Raw genomic sequence first — 12,301 nt, 5'->3', positions numbered from 1 at the left:
CATGCCAGCATCTGCTGCCTCCATCGCAGCATCCGCCACCGCCGCCGTCACCGCCGCCGTCTCTGGCGTCGCCGCCTCCGCCTCCGCCTCCGCCTCCGCAAAGTCGCCCTCGAACTCCCCGCGATCACGCTTGCGCGCCGCGCCACCCGAGCCTTTCGAGGCGAGCCTGCTCCGAGCCCGCTCTAGACAGCCGAGAAGGCCAGGGCGGCAGCGCTTGTGGGCGAGCACCAGGTCCACCGCCTCGTACCAGCGCTTGAGTGTGCGCATCTTTGCCGGCGGGAGGCGGAGGACGACGGTGTCGGTGAAAAAGGCGGAGGCGTCGAACTTCGCGGTGGTTGGTACCGTGACGTGGGCGAGGGCGGAGCAGCTCGAGAAGGCGTGCCAACCGATGGAGGTGAGGCCGCCGGGCAGGCTGATGGAGGCGAGGGAGGTGCAGCGGTAGAAGGCTTGCTGGCCGATGGAGGTGAGGCCGGCGGGGAAGGTGACGCGGGCGAGGGCGGAGCAGTCGGCGAAGGCGCAGAAGCCGATGGATCTGAGGCCGGCGGGGAAGGCGACACGGGCGAGGGCGGAGCAGCCCTTGAAGGCTTCCTGGCCGATGGATCTGAGGCCGGCGGGGAGGGTGATGGAGCGGAGGGAGGTGCAGCCGCAGAAGGCGTAGTTGCCGATGGAGGTGAGGCCGACGGGGAGGTCGACGGAGGAGAGGGCGAAGCAGCCCCAGAAGGCGTGCTTGCCGATGGAGGTGAGGCCGGCGGGGAGGGAGATGGAGGCGAGGGCGGAGCAGCGGGAGAAGGCGCTGTCGCCGATGGAGGTGACGCTGGCGGGGAGGGCGACGTTGGCGAGGGTGGAGCAGCCAGAGAAGGCGCGGTCGCCAATGGAGGTGACGCTGGCGCTGCTGCCGATGGAGGTGAGGCCGGCGGACAGGTTGATGGAGGCGAGGGCGGAGCAACCGTCGAAGGCTTGCTGGCCGATGGAGGTGAGGCCGGCAGGGAGGTTGACGGAGGCGAGGGCGGAGCAGTGGTAGAAGGCACCGTCGCCGACGGAGGTGAGGCCAGCGGGAAGGGCGACGGAGGCGAGGGCGGAGCAGCTGTGGAAGGCGCAGCTACCAATGGAGACGAGGCTGTGCGGAAAGGCGACAGACACGAGAGTGGTGCGCATGCGGAACGCCCTGTCCGGAAGGTGCGTCATGCCTTCGGGCAGTACTGCGTGCTCGCCGGTGACGACGACATGCCAGCCGCCCACGTCCAGACGAACGCGGACCATCGATCGTAGGGGGGGGACGGACACATCGTAACCAACAAGTTTTTTTTTCTGGGCTCAGGAGAGATGGGCTCAGGTAGGAGGCTGCTCGTCCTGAATTCACACACACTGTGTTCACACGTGTTTCCCCCCCCACCACACACACACACACACACACACGGACGTACGCATACGAACCGCATTATGACACAGATTCGAGACACTCGATCTCGAACTGGGGTCTCGAGGTTCGATCGAGTGGACGCCATCGGTTATAACCGACCAAGTTTGGTCATAGTTGACCACTCGGGCACCAAACTTGGAAATGCGGCGTCGAAGGAGATATGTTGAGATAGAGATCGTGTCTCGTCTAAGTAAGTGTGTGGGGGGAATTGGCCACTCGGGCAAAATCGGCCGAGCCACAAGCGGAGTGGCGGCTGGCCGATTTAAGTGGGGGGACTTTTTGTATTTCTTTCTTTAATGGTGTGAGAAGTAAAAACCCGTTCAGAGCATCCGAGTGAAGAGACGCTACATGAGTGGGGGCCTCGAGCTTCCCGGCGGCCCGTGGTCAAGGGCCGCGCGGGAGGAGGAGGCACGCTTACCCATCACCAGGGCCACCCCGGGGGTTCACCACCAGGGGGTAGAGGCGGAAGCGGCGAGTGAAGCCCCTTCCCGCCGAGGGCCCGCACCCAAGGGCGCAGAGGCGGAGGCGGCATGGGAAGCTGCCGCGAGCCGCCTTGCCCCCTCGGGCGTCAGCGGCGCGCTTGCGCCCCCGCAGGTGTCTTTCGCGGGGGACCGAGCCAAGCGCCAGAAAGTGGAGACTTCCGGGAACCTTCTCTTATCAGAGACCTCGGGAGGGCAGCATGGCTTCACAGTGTACGCTGACGGCCCGCACCGGCAGGGAGGCGGCGCGGACCGCCTCCCCCGCCTGGAGATTGTGCAGATTGGTAGCGGCGGGGTCGCTACTGCAAGCCCTGCCGACTCCTTCGACGGTGACTGGCCGATGCCGACGTCAGAGGAGTTCAACCATTTTGTCGACCGCGACCAGCGTCCGAGCTTGGCTGAATTAGCTGTGGGCGCAGGATTCGACAACCCGCTCGACCCTTTTGGCGAGCAAGGCGAGGTCATCGCCATGCATACGAGCCTCTCGCCCCTCGCGCCTGCACGACCGGACGCGACACACGGCGTCTCAATCGGCTCAGGGCTGGAGATTGGCGACCGCGTCAAGATTACGCGTGAGAGCGAATTCTCCGGAGAATATGCAACAATCAAGTCAGTTTCACGCGTCGATACGGTGACCCCTACCAGGTCTTTCGCTGGCGTTATCCCAGACGACCCCCGACTCAAGGGCCGTTTCTCGGACTGCCCCATTTCGATCCCTGTTCAGTTCCTTGAGAAGGCTGGACCACGGTTCATGGGGCTCTACCTACGAGGACAATGGGTAGATGTCGAGTCGATTGCTGACTTTGACGCCTTCTGGCTGGGCCACAACGGGCAAGGACTTTGGACGGAGAGCCACGGCGACCTCGTTCCCCTTGGCTCCGTCTCGCCCGAGCTCTACGAGCGCCTTACCGAGGTATTGTGCGCGAATGACCCGGCCCTCGTCCAGCGACTAGCGGCCCAGGCCTTCGAGACATGGAAGGCATGTGAGTACGATCGATCCCTGGACTGGTACATGCATCGTGAGGCCAATTTTGCGTTGCAAGAAAAGTGGCGGGACGGCGTCCCCCGCGACGATTTGCACGCCGCCCTCACCCTCAACGGCGCGCTCGACCCCAACCTGCTGTTCCTGAATGGCCCGTCCAAGCGCTCGGCTATGCGCTCGGGCCACCACCTGCCGCCTTTCTTCGACAAGTCTTGCCAGGGCGATTCCACGCATGTGACCTCGTGGTACTGCCCATGCTATGGCGACTACCTCGAATGTGTTTTGCGCAGCTTTGGGCTCAAGCCTCGTGGCAATACCGCCATTCTCGACTATGGGACGCCAGCTGCGAAGCTGGCGGAGGAGTGTATCCCCGAGCAGGTGTTCGAGCCATGGTACTCTGTGATCGAGTATGCGCCTTTCCACGCCGCGGCCATTATCATCCAACGCGCCTACCTTAAGCACAAGGGAATCGGCGCCCCTGGCTACCGCCGCCGCATGGCTTACGCAGAGGCATTGCGAGTAATTCACCACAGCTTCTGCGATGGAAGCTGCGGAGGAGGCGATGCGCATGGTTGCACCTATGCCACATGCCGCTCTACGATTTGGGCCGCCATGGAGGGCTATCTCGCTGCCGCCATTCACGCACGCCTGCTTAGCCGGCCCCTCCTCCTTGAGCAGCTTGCCGAGGCTGACTCTCGCACGACGGCGCTTGGCACAGCCGCGCTACTCTCTGTCTTCGATGTCAGTGCGTTCAGAGTCGTCACCTGCTCTGAAGCGCTGCCGTGCAGGTTGCCACGACGAGGTCGAGCACGCTTCTATACGCTCGCTGAGCCTTCCTTTCCATCCCATTAGGCAGCCTGGGAACGGTGGCGATCAGAGGCAAAGCCTACGAGGGGTGGTGGAACCACATGTCACGGCTACTGCCGGCTCGGCCCCAAATAGCCTCCGAAGGCTGACTTTGCGGCACCATCATCGGACGATGTCGACGAGTTGGGTCGCTCTCGCGGTAGAGCCGTAGCCAGATGACCTCTCATACTAGGAGCATCGGCCATGGCCGCAGGGAGCGCGGGGGAGGGCGCTGGAAGCAACACGGAGCTCCGTTGGGGAGACGTTTTCAAGATTAGCGTGTCAGAGTGAAATGGCACTAGCCTTAGTAGTGTCTGGCCTGTTTGCGTTTCTTCAAACGAATCCTTTAAAGTCTCGACAATCACCAAGTTGCTTATGTGGCACCGCAGAGGCTCCCTTGGGGAGATGCTTGAGGCCACCCCAAGAGCACTCACGAAGCCGTCAGGTCATGCAAAATAAGACTGAGTTTTATTCCGCGGTGTGTGTACTTGTTACGTGAAAACCCGCTGGGACCCGGACGCCAGCACACACGGCTAGATTTCATGGCGGGCCGCCTAGGCCCTGGGGTCGGAGGTAGAGTCGGTGGGGGTGCCGCGCGCGGCGCGGTGTACACGGAAGGGCAGCCACAATGGCTGGCGAAGACAGCCCTCCTGCCCCGATCTTCACCTCGACGCCGCTCGAAGGCCCAAAGAGCTGGCAGAGAGTGCTGCCCTGTCCTCTCTGGCCTCATACAGCGCCGCCCGCTGCACGGCTCAGCTTCTGACCCGCCAGGCGCTCGTCAGGCGTGCGGAGGCGATCCTCTTCGGCTTGGACCAAGCGTACCAGCCCTCCGGGCTGCCGCGGGTCGCCCCAGTGGTCACCTTCCAGCTGATGGAGTGTGCAGATGATGCCATTAAGGCGCTCTTCGCCGCCGACGGAGCCGGCCTGAAGGGAAAGGTGTCCAAAAAGAAGGCGCTCGCGCAGCTCCTGTGCGACATGGTCGGCGCGCCGATGCTGTCGCCGGAAGAGGCCGAGGCTGCGGGCGCGCGCGTCTCCACCCGGCTCGTCAACATGGGCAAGGAGGATGCGGCGGCCGCGAAGGCGGAGGCGCGGGCGGCGCGCGGCAGCGACGACGCTGCGGTGGCGGCGGTACTGGAGCGCGTCGTCGGCATGCTGGAGCGGCGCGGCGCCATCTACTCGGGCTTCCTGCCAGAGACGAGCACGCCTCCGCCGCCGCCTCCCGCCCCGACGCCCCGTGGCATCGAGGGGTGGGAGGAACGGGCCTTTGTGCGGCGGGTGATGGAGAGCGGCGGGAGCGGCGGCCGCGCCCCTCGCGACCCGCTCGCCACCGAGTACTTGGTGGGCCGCATCCGCGAGCTCGAGAAGCGGGTGGAGGAGCTCGAGTTTAAGGTCAAGGACGCCGACGACCACAGCAAGTCGGTGCAGGAGGTCTCGATTCTGCGGCAGGCCGAGGCGCAGGAGTACTGTCGCAAGGCCGCGATGTCGGCCGAGGACGCCCACATTCTCCTCGAGCTGGCGTCTCGCTGCGGGAAGAGGATCCACCAGGCGTACGTGCAGATGGCGGAGACGGCCTTCAGCCGCGACGCGTGGGAGGAGGACCGCGCGATCAAGAGCGATTGGCTTGACGCTCTGCAAGACGTGTCGCACTTTAGGTTCCTCTGGGCCCCCTCCGCCCTGAGGTATTGGTCGGGGATGGAGGAGGTAGAGGAGAACTACACTGCCCTGAGGGAGAGGCTGGCTGCTGCGCTGGATAAGCCGTTCACTCGCGTGGATCTTGGCTCCCTTCTGCCGGGTTGGGAGTGGCAAGACCCCGAAACCGGGTCGTGGGACGGTGTCCCGCCGGGGTCCGGGGAGCGCGTTTGAATGGCCACTGTGGACCCTGAGGTGGCTTGTGAGCACCATGTGTGTTGTTGTTATGCTAGATACAGCCCCTGGCCCAGTTGAAACAGGCTCAGGCGCGTCTAACGGACGTCAGTGTACCGATGTACACCTTTTGGTGACACTCAGGGCCCGTTTTGCATGACCTGGTGGACGTCGTGGACATATTCAAATCTACTTTTATGGTTTACCCACACTAAGCGAGTACCCCCTACTCGAGTAGCAATACGTGTAGTAAAAATCGACCGCGGAGCCGGAGAACCGCTCACTCACGCCAACCGTGGCACACCCCGCCGCGGCGGGGGTATAGGGGGCGGTAGGCGGGACGCGTCGCGCGCCCCGCCGCGGCCGCTCCGGGGCGTCCCCACACATCCGACCGGAGCGACCGGCCGGCCCCCTGCGCACACCCCTAGCCACCCCTACGCCTAAGCCGCCCCCGGGACCCCCCACCCACCCGCCCACCACCACCCACCACCACGCCCCCCTCCCACCCTTTCATGTTTCAGTGATCAGTGGTCGTCGGCACATTCCTTGTCGGCCGTGGTCGGGCCGCCTGCCGGGGTGAGCATCGCCACGACCGTCTGGTCCACGACCGCCTTCGGGCCGCCGATGAGCGCCGCGTTGAAGTCGTTCATGCTGCACACCGCCTTGTAGTAGTGCCCGAGCGCCGAGCAGCCGTCGGGGTCTGTGGCGCCCTTGTCCGCGCCGAGGGCGAGCAGGTGGGAGATCATGCTCGAGTCGTGCGTCCGCTGGTGGAGCGACAGCTTCCGGAGCGCGCCCTGCGCAGCGATCATCAGCGGCGTGCAGCCGTGCTCGTCTTCGGAGTTGATGTCGGCGCCGCGCGCGAGGAGCGGCTGGATCAGCTCTGTCGTGCCGTTCGCCGCGCAGCACTGCAAGACCGCCGCGCGAGTGAGGTCGGCGCCCCCCGCCACGGCGGCGTCGATCTGCGCAAGCTGCGACGCGGCGGTCTGCTTCTCGGACGAGCTCTTGATGAGGGCGCGGAGCAGCCGTTCATCCTCGGCCGTCTTGGTGCCAGAGGCCGAGGCGGAGGCTGACGCGCCCGGGCCACCGGCCGCGGGCGTGAGGCGCAGCGGCACGGCAAGCGCGGCCTCGTGCGACATGGGCGGCGCGCGGCGTAGCATGTCCTTGGTGATGTACAGCCAGCCGCCGTCCTTGTGCTTGGCCTCCGCGAAGCCGGCCCGAAGAAACTGCCGGCAGTCCGCGGCCATGCGGGCGTGGATCTTGGCGACGCGCGCGGCCCTGTCCGCGGGAGTCTCCGTGTGCGCCCCCCGCCCCATCTGCGCATGCATGCGCTCCATCGCCTCCGCCCGATCCTGTGACTTCTCTGCCGGAGTCAGGCTCGCCGAGCTGTCGGCAATGTACGCAGCGACGCTCCAACGACCCGACACCTCCGCGCACGAAAGGAGGGCCTTGATGGCTGCGGAACCGATGTCGGTGGCGCCGTTGACGCGATGCTCTGCCGAGATCTCGAACGTCGCAAGGTAGAGGAAGCCACCGCGCTTCGCGCTCGCGTCGCTCTTGAGAGCGGTGTAGCGGGGCTGGCCACTGCTGCCAAAGAAGAGGCAGCCGATCTCCTGGAGCTCGCCGCTCTCCGCGTCGCACGCGCTGTGGAAGCACGAGCCGGCCATGCTGCGATTGACGAGTACCGCGGAAAGCGACCCCGCCGGAGCCCCAGTGACCAGGATCTTCGCTCCAAAGTGGCGGGTGCACTCATAGTCGCCCCGGTGTCCGAGCGGGTCGTCGTCGTCGTCTTCGTAGCTTTCGTCATCGTCGTCCTTGGGATCGATCTCGATCGTGACGGCGGGCGGCGGGCCTTCACCACAGCCCGTGACTTTGGCGCGCTTGGCCGGCGGCATGGGAGCGCGTCGGAGGTGCGTCCTGGGAGGGGCGAAAGCTTCTCGCCCCAAAACGCCGCAAAACTGAGCACCTGCGGCTCCCTGCGGCAGCCGTCTTTTTAGGAGGGCGCCTGGGTCTAAATTTAGTGCGGTGTGAAGTGTTTATCTACTGCATCTTTAGCGCACTTTAGCGCAAATTTAGCGCAACTTTAGCGCAACTTTAGCGCAAATTTAGCGCAAATTTAGCGCAAATTTAGCGCAAATTTAGCGCAAATTTAGCGCGAGTTCACTGCGACTTTACATCCAGATTTAGCGAGGTTTAGTGCGTCTTTAGTCCAGCCGCGCAGTAGGATCCAGCCGCAGACCCTCGCTGGGCCTCCCTCCCCCTCTCCCCCTAGTTCCCTGCCCACTCGCAAAAGTTCCCCGTCCCATCCCCAACCAACCGAACGAAGAAGGTTCTTCAGCTGAATATCAACCTCAAGGGGGTGCTTTCCGGGTGCATGGCTGGGGCTGGATCCAACATGCTACGAGTACACGCGTATGTAAAGCTGCTTGCGGTGACTACGGATCATTGCCATTTGGCCGTTTCTGTCCTCGTGGTCTGGATCCTTCATCCTTTGGTTCAACATTGGCTTTGAAATTCCAAGACCGACCCTCACCTCTACTCTATTACAGCAAACAAAACACAACGCGCGCGCGTGAACAGGGCTCCAGGCCCCAAATGACGTGTGAGTGTTAGATTTGTTTGGTATTGCTAAAAATCTCTCTCTCTATTACAGCTGGTGGTCACGGGCACAGCATGGGTTGTGCGGTCGGAGGTGGTGCTTGCGGTGGCGCATTCAACTGTGCTGGTCCTCCTCTCGGGAATCGGTTATGTGCCGGTGTCAGTCGGGAGATCTTGCTCTGGAGGGCTGCATATCTAGCCTCACTGGGTCTGGGAGCCTGCCTTTGGGTCATGAGGGCAGGGGCCAGGCATCTCCTGTGGTGCATTCTTGGCAGCCAAGGAGCAAAGCACGCGGCCCTGGCTAGCTGTGGTGTGGCTGGGAAGCCGTGCTAAAGATGCGTGCCGCACTAAAGATGCGGGACCCACACTAAATGTACTGCAGCTGCCCACACCTAAAGTGAACTAAATGTGGCGCTAAATTGGAGATAAAACACACTAAATATGTGCTAAATGTGTGCTAAATATGTGCTAAATATGTGCTAAATATGTGCTAAATATGTGCTAAATTTGTGCTAATTTCGCGCTAAAGACGCACTAAATACGCACTCGAACACGCACTAAATAGCGCACTAAACTATCGTACCGAGGGACGTCCGCCGCAATTCGGACAATGCTCTTTCCCACGCCCGCCACATGACGCCCACCGCCGCCGCGTCGGTCGGCGCGCGCCGACGCCGACCATCACCACCGACCGACGGCTCGCACGGCCGTGCGGTGAGCAAAAATTTGGGTCGCTGCGCGCCTGCCGGATGCTCTGCGACGTCTGGACGCTCGCCAGAAACGCCAGGAAGCTTGCCTTCCACCCCTGGGCCCGAGGGCGAACGGCAGTGGTCGGCAGCCTCTGCGACGCTCCGATCGGCTCCTCGACCTCATCGCCTGCGACGAGCCAGCATGGCTCGTCGCTCGACGGCAGCCTGCCCAGTATGCTCTTGGCATTCTGTACAGCCTCGCCAGGCTCTCTGAGACGGCCTGCAGGGCCGGCGCGGACCGCCTCGGGCGCGATGGCCCTCCTCAGTACCTACCTCTTCGATGCCTGTCGGCTCTCCAATCTCGTCGCCGGCGGCAGGCCCGCATGGCGCGCTGCTCGATGGCAGCCTGCTCAGTACGCCTTGGACAGTGACTTCTGCCTCGCTGCTCTTCCTGCAGCCGCCTCCGGGACCGGCGCCAGCCGCCTCGCCTCGCCAGTGCTGTCTACGCCTGCGACACGCGTGTCGGCTCGCCGCCCGCGTCGCCCGCGGCGGGCCCGCATGGCGCGCCGCTCGGCGGGAGCGTGCCCAGCAGGCTGTGCAGGGCAGCCTGCCTCACTCAGGGCGCCGCCGCCGCTGCGCGGGGCCGCCACCGGCGCTGCTGCCGTGAACACTGCCGCCGTGTACGTCACCATCGCCTCTCTTCGTCGCCGATCTCGCCGACGCCGCTCGCCGCTCGCCGCTCGCCGCCGCCCTGCCCTGCCCTGCCCAGCTCTCGCACAAACAAACCAACACACACACACACACAACACACACACATTTACACACACACACACAACACACCCTGCCCTCACTCGAGCGCCCCGCGCCCTCCCGCCCCACGCCCTGCGCCTCACGCCTCGCGTCCCACGCACGCCCTGCGCCCCCACGCCCCTCACCTCGCGCCTCACGCCTCCCTCCCACCCTCTCAGGCATTTCTCCTCCCTGCTGCTCGCCGACTCCTCCCCCCCCCGCATGACCGACGACTACCCGACCTTCGGCGACTCCTCCCTCTTCGGCGCCAACGTCTACTACCGGGGGACCGTCGCCCTCGGGCTTACTGGAATGATCCCAGCGGCACACGTCTACGAGGGGGGGCTCCGAAAGGTCGGCATGCCTGGCATGTCGGCTTACTAGGCAGGTCATTGACCTCCCCCCCGCTTGTCCACCCGGCGTGAGGGGCGGGAGCGCAGCCATTCCAACGGCTGGGAAAATTTCTGAACGGCCGTGCATGCGTCTGCATGCCGGACAACTAAGAAGGTCCCTCGCTCCGGCTCCTCTCTCGGAAGACGCGCGCCGGCCTGGGGGACTCGCTTGCGATCCCGTTCCAGCCAGAGGCCGCGTGAGGCGTGTGGGACGGTGCACGCTGGGGCTCGGCCCCGAGTGCGCCGGCCTCGCGTCTCGAGGGGAGGGCGGCTCGTAACTGAGGTCCGCCTGCGGAGACAGTCGTCCTCCCCTCAACCCGGCGTGAGGGGCGGGAGCGCAGCCATTCCAGCGGCCGGGAAAATTTCTGAACGGCCGTGCATGCGCCTGCATGCCGGCTTACTAAGGAGGTCCCTCGCTCCCGCCCCTCTCCCGGAAGACGCGCGCCGGCCCGGGTGACTCGCTTGCGAGGTAGATCCCGTTCCAGCCAGAGGCCGCGTGACCACCACGGGGACGGCTGGTCGAAGGAGGAGAGGTCATCCGGATGTGGGCGGGACGCCCCCGGGCACCTGGTTGCTCTCCTCTTCCAGAGTCCCTCCCGACGGGGACCGGTCTTGGGCCATTCCAACGGCCAGGCCGCTCGCTTAAGGCTGATTGGCTAGACGAGCGGCCTACCTCCAACGGGGCGGTCCGGGAACGCGTGGAACCTGCCCACCTCGGTGGGAGGTGGTTTGGCGCCGACGGACTGCCCTCTCCACCACCCTCGCCCAGGGATCTACAACGCTGTCTCAAGGTCCGACAGGTTCGGCACCGGGCACCGCCTCGGTATACAAAATGCGCCTGCGGGCGGACCCTCACAGATCACAGATCACTAAACTATCACTAAAGTTCATTCACACGCACTAAATTTAGACCCAGGCGCCCTCCTTTTTACCAGGTATAACAGGTGTGTATTCTTTTTGCTTGGGGCGGACAGCATGCCGGGGTAGGTTGGGTCTTTGCGGTTTTCCCTCTCTTCGCGCCGGAATTTTCAGAAAAAGAATTTTTCCGCGCAAATCACGATGTCAACCCTCCCCAAGTCGTTGATCTGGTGCTTGTAGGGCTTGAGAGTGGCCTGCCATGTCACAGGAAGGACTGTGGTTGCAGGATAGTACCACCAGCCATCACTTTAGTTGGTATAGTACCCCACCTTCACCCAGCCCGTGATTTCTTTTTTAGTTTCCCATAGGTAGGTAGGTAGGACGTAGGTAGGTAGGGGCACCGCAGGGGCCGGTCAGGTTTTTCCAGAATTTCAGCATGCTGTCCGCCCCAAGCAAAAAGAATACACACCTGGGTATAAAGAAGTTTAAACATAAGAACTCTCAAGGCCGCAAAAAAGAACGGGCGCAGTCTTGACACCGGCGTGGTCGTCGCGCGACGGCGAATACGGGGCAGGCAAAAAAATATCGCGGCGCGGCCGTCGGTTGGGTGCCTGGTAAAACGGCAAAACTCTCTCTCTCTCTCTAAAACGGCCGCACTTGAACATGGCTCATGGGCCAGGTTGCAACCCTGTTTCGCACTGTGCTGTGAAGTGTGAACGCTGCTGGTTGGCGTCGGTTGCGCAGCACCCCGTCCCCATCCAGGTTGTTGGTTGCTGCCCCAGGTCCCGCACCATGTAGGTGCAATGCCCCGTTCTCTGGAACTGGATCATGCTTGTTCGGGTACGTGGGTCGCCCGTCCCTGTGTCCCGTGCACGTCGCCCGTCGGCAAAGCCGACGACCTAGGTGCAATGCACGCCGCTGGTTGTGGGGAGGACGTGCCGCTCGATGCTGCGGGCGGCGTTGACGTTCACAGCCAATTCACGTATTTGGCCCCAGCTCTTCGGGAGCAGGCGCACATCGCTTCCAGGGAGGGGGGCGCGCTTCTGCTCACACCACATGCTAGGGGGGGGGTCCGACCCCCCCACACCTTCACCACATGCTAGGGGGGGGGTCCCGACCCCCCCAGCACCTTCACCACATGCTGGGGGGGGGGTCGTGGCCGAGGACCCCCCCAGAGACTCGTGGGCAGACCCTCCGGGCCCTTGATTTTTCGCCTGAGTTCGGAGGATTTTCCAGAGGAAAATCATCGTTTGGAGCTACCTGAACCTTGAGAGTGGTCAGATTATCCAAGATATTGGAGTTTCAGGCGCGATTTCTCAACTTTAGGGGGAAAATCGGCTCTCTGGCGGCTATTCCTAGCCCACAAACTGCTGGGGGGGGCCCACCAC

At 63.7% G+C, this 12,301-nt stretch overlaps 2 protein-coding genes across 2 annotated transcripts; one reads left to right on the top strand and one right to left on the bottom strand.

Annotated features, from left to right (window-relative positions):
- Positions 1–124: 124 nt before the first annotated feature.
- On the bottom strand, positions 125–1,260 carry EMIHUDRAFT_228570 (hypothetical protein; the record flags this gene model as incomplete). Its single annotated transcript, XM_005786950.1, has 2 exons — positions 125–166; positions 229–1,260. 2 exons carry the CDS (start codon positions 1,258–1,260, stop codon positions 125–127), a joined length of 1,074 nt encoding a protein of 357 aa, XP_005787007.1.
- A 3,095-nt stretch (positions 1,261–4,355) lies between these two features.
- On the top strand, positions 4,356–5,590 carry EMIHUDRAFT_228568 (hypothetical protein; the record flags this gene model as incomplete). The annotated part of the gene is made up of 3 exons (XM_005786949.1): positions 4,356–4,430; positions 4,499–4,756; positions 4,886–5,590. 3 exons carry the CDS (start codon positions 4,356–4,358, stop codon positions 5,588–5,590), a joined length of 1,038 nt encoding a protein of 345 aa, XP_005787006.1.
- Positions 5,591–12,301: the final 6,711 nt, after the last annotated feature.

This window comes from Emiliania huxleyi (genome assembly GCF_000372725.1).
Source record: "Emiliania huxleyi CCMP1516 chromosome Unknown EMIHUscaffold_148, whole genome shotgun sequence".
Lineage (NCBI taxonomy): Eukaryota > Haptophyta > Isochrysidales > Noelaerhabdaceae > Emiliania > Emiliania huxleyi.
Note: the sequence above shows the minus strand (reverse complement) of the source record. Positions and strands in the feature narration are given on the sequence as shown.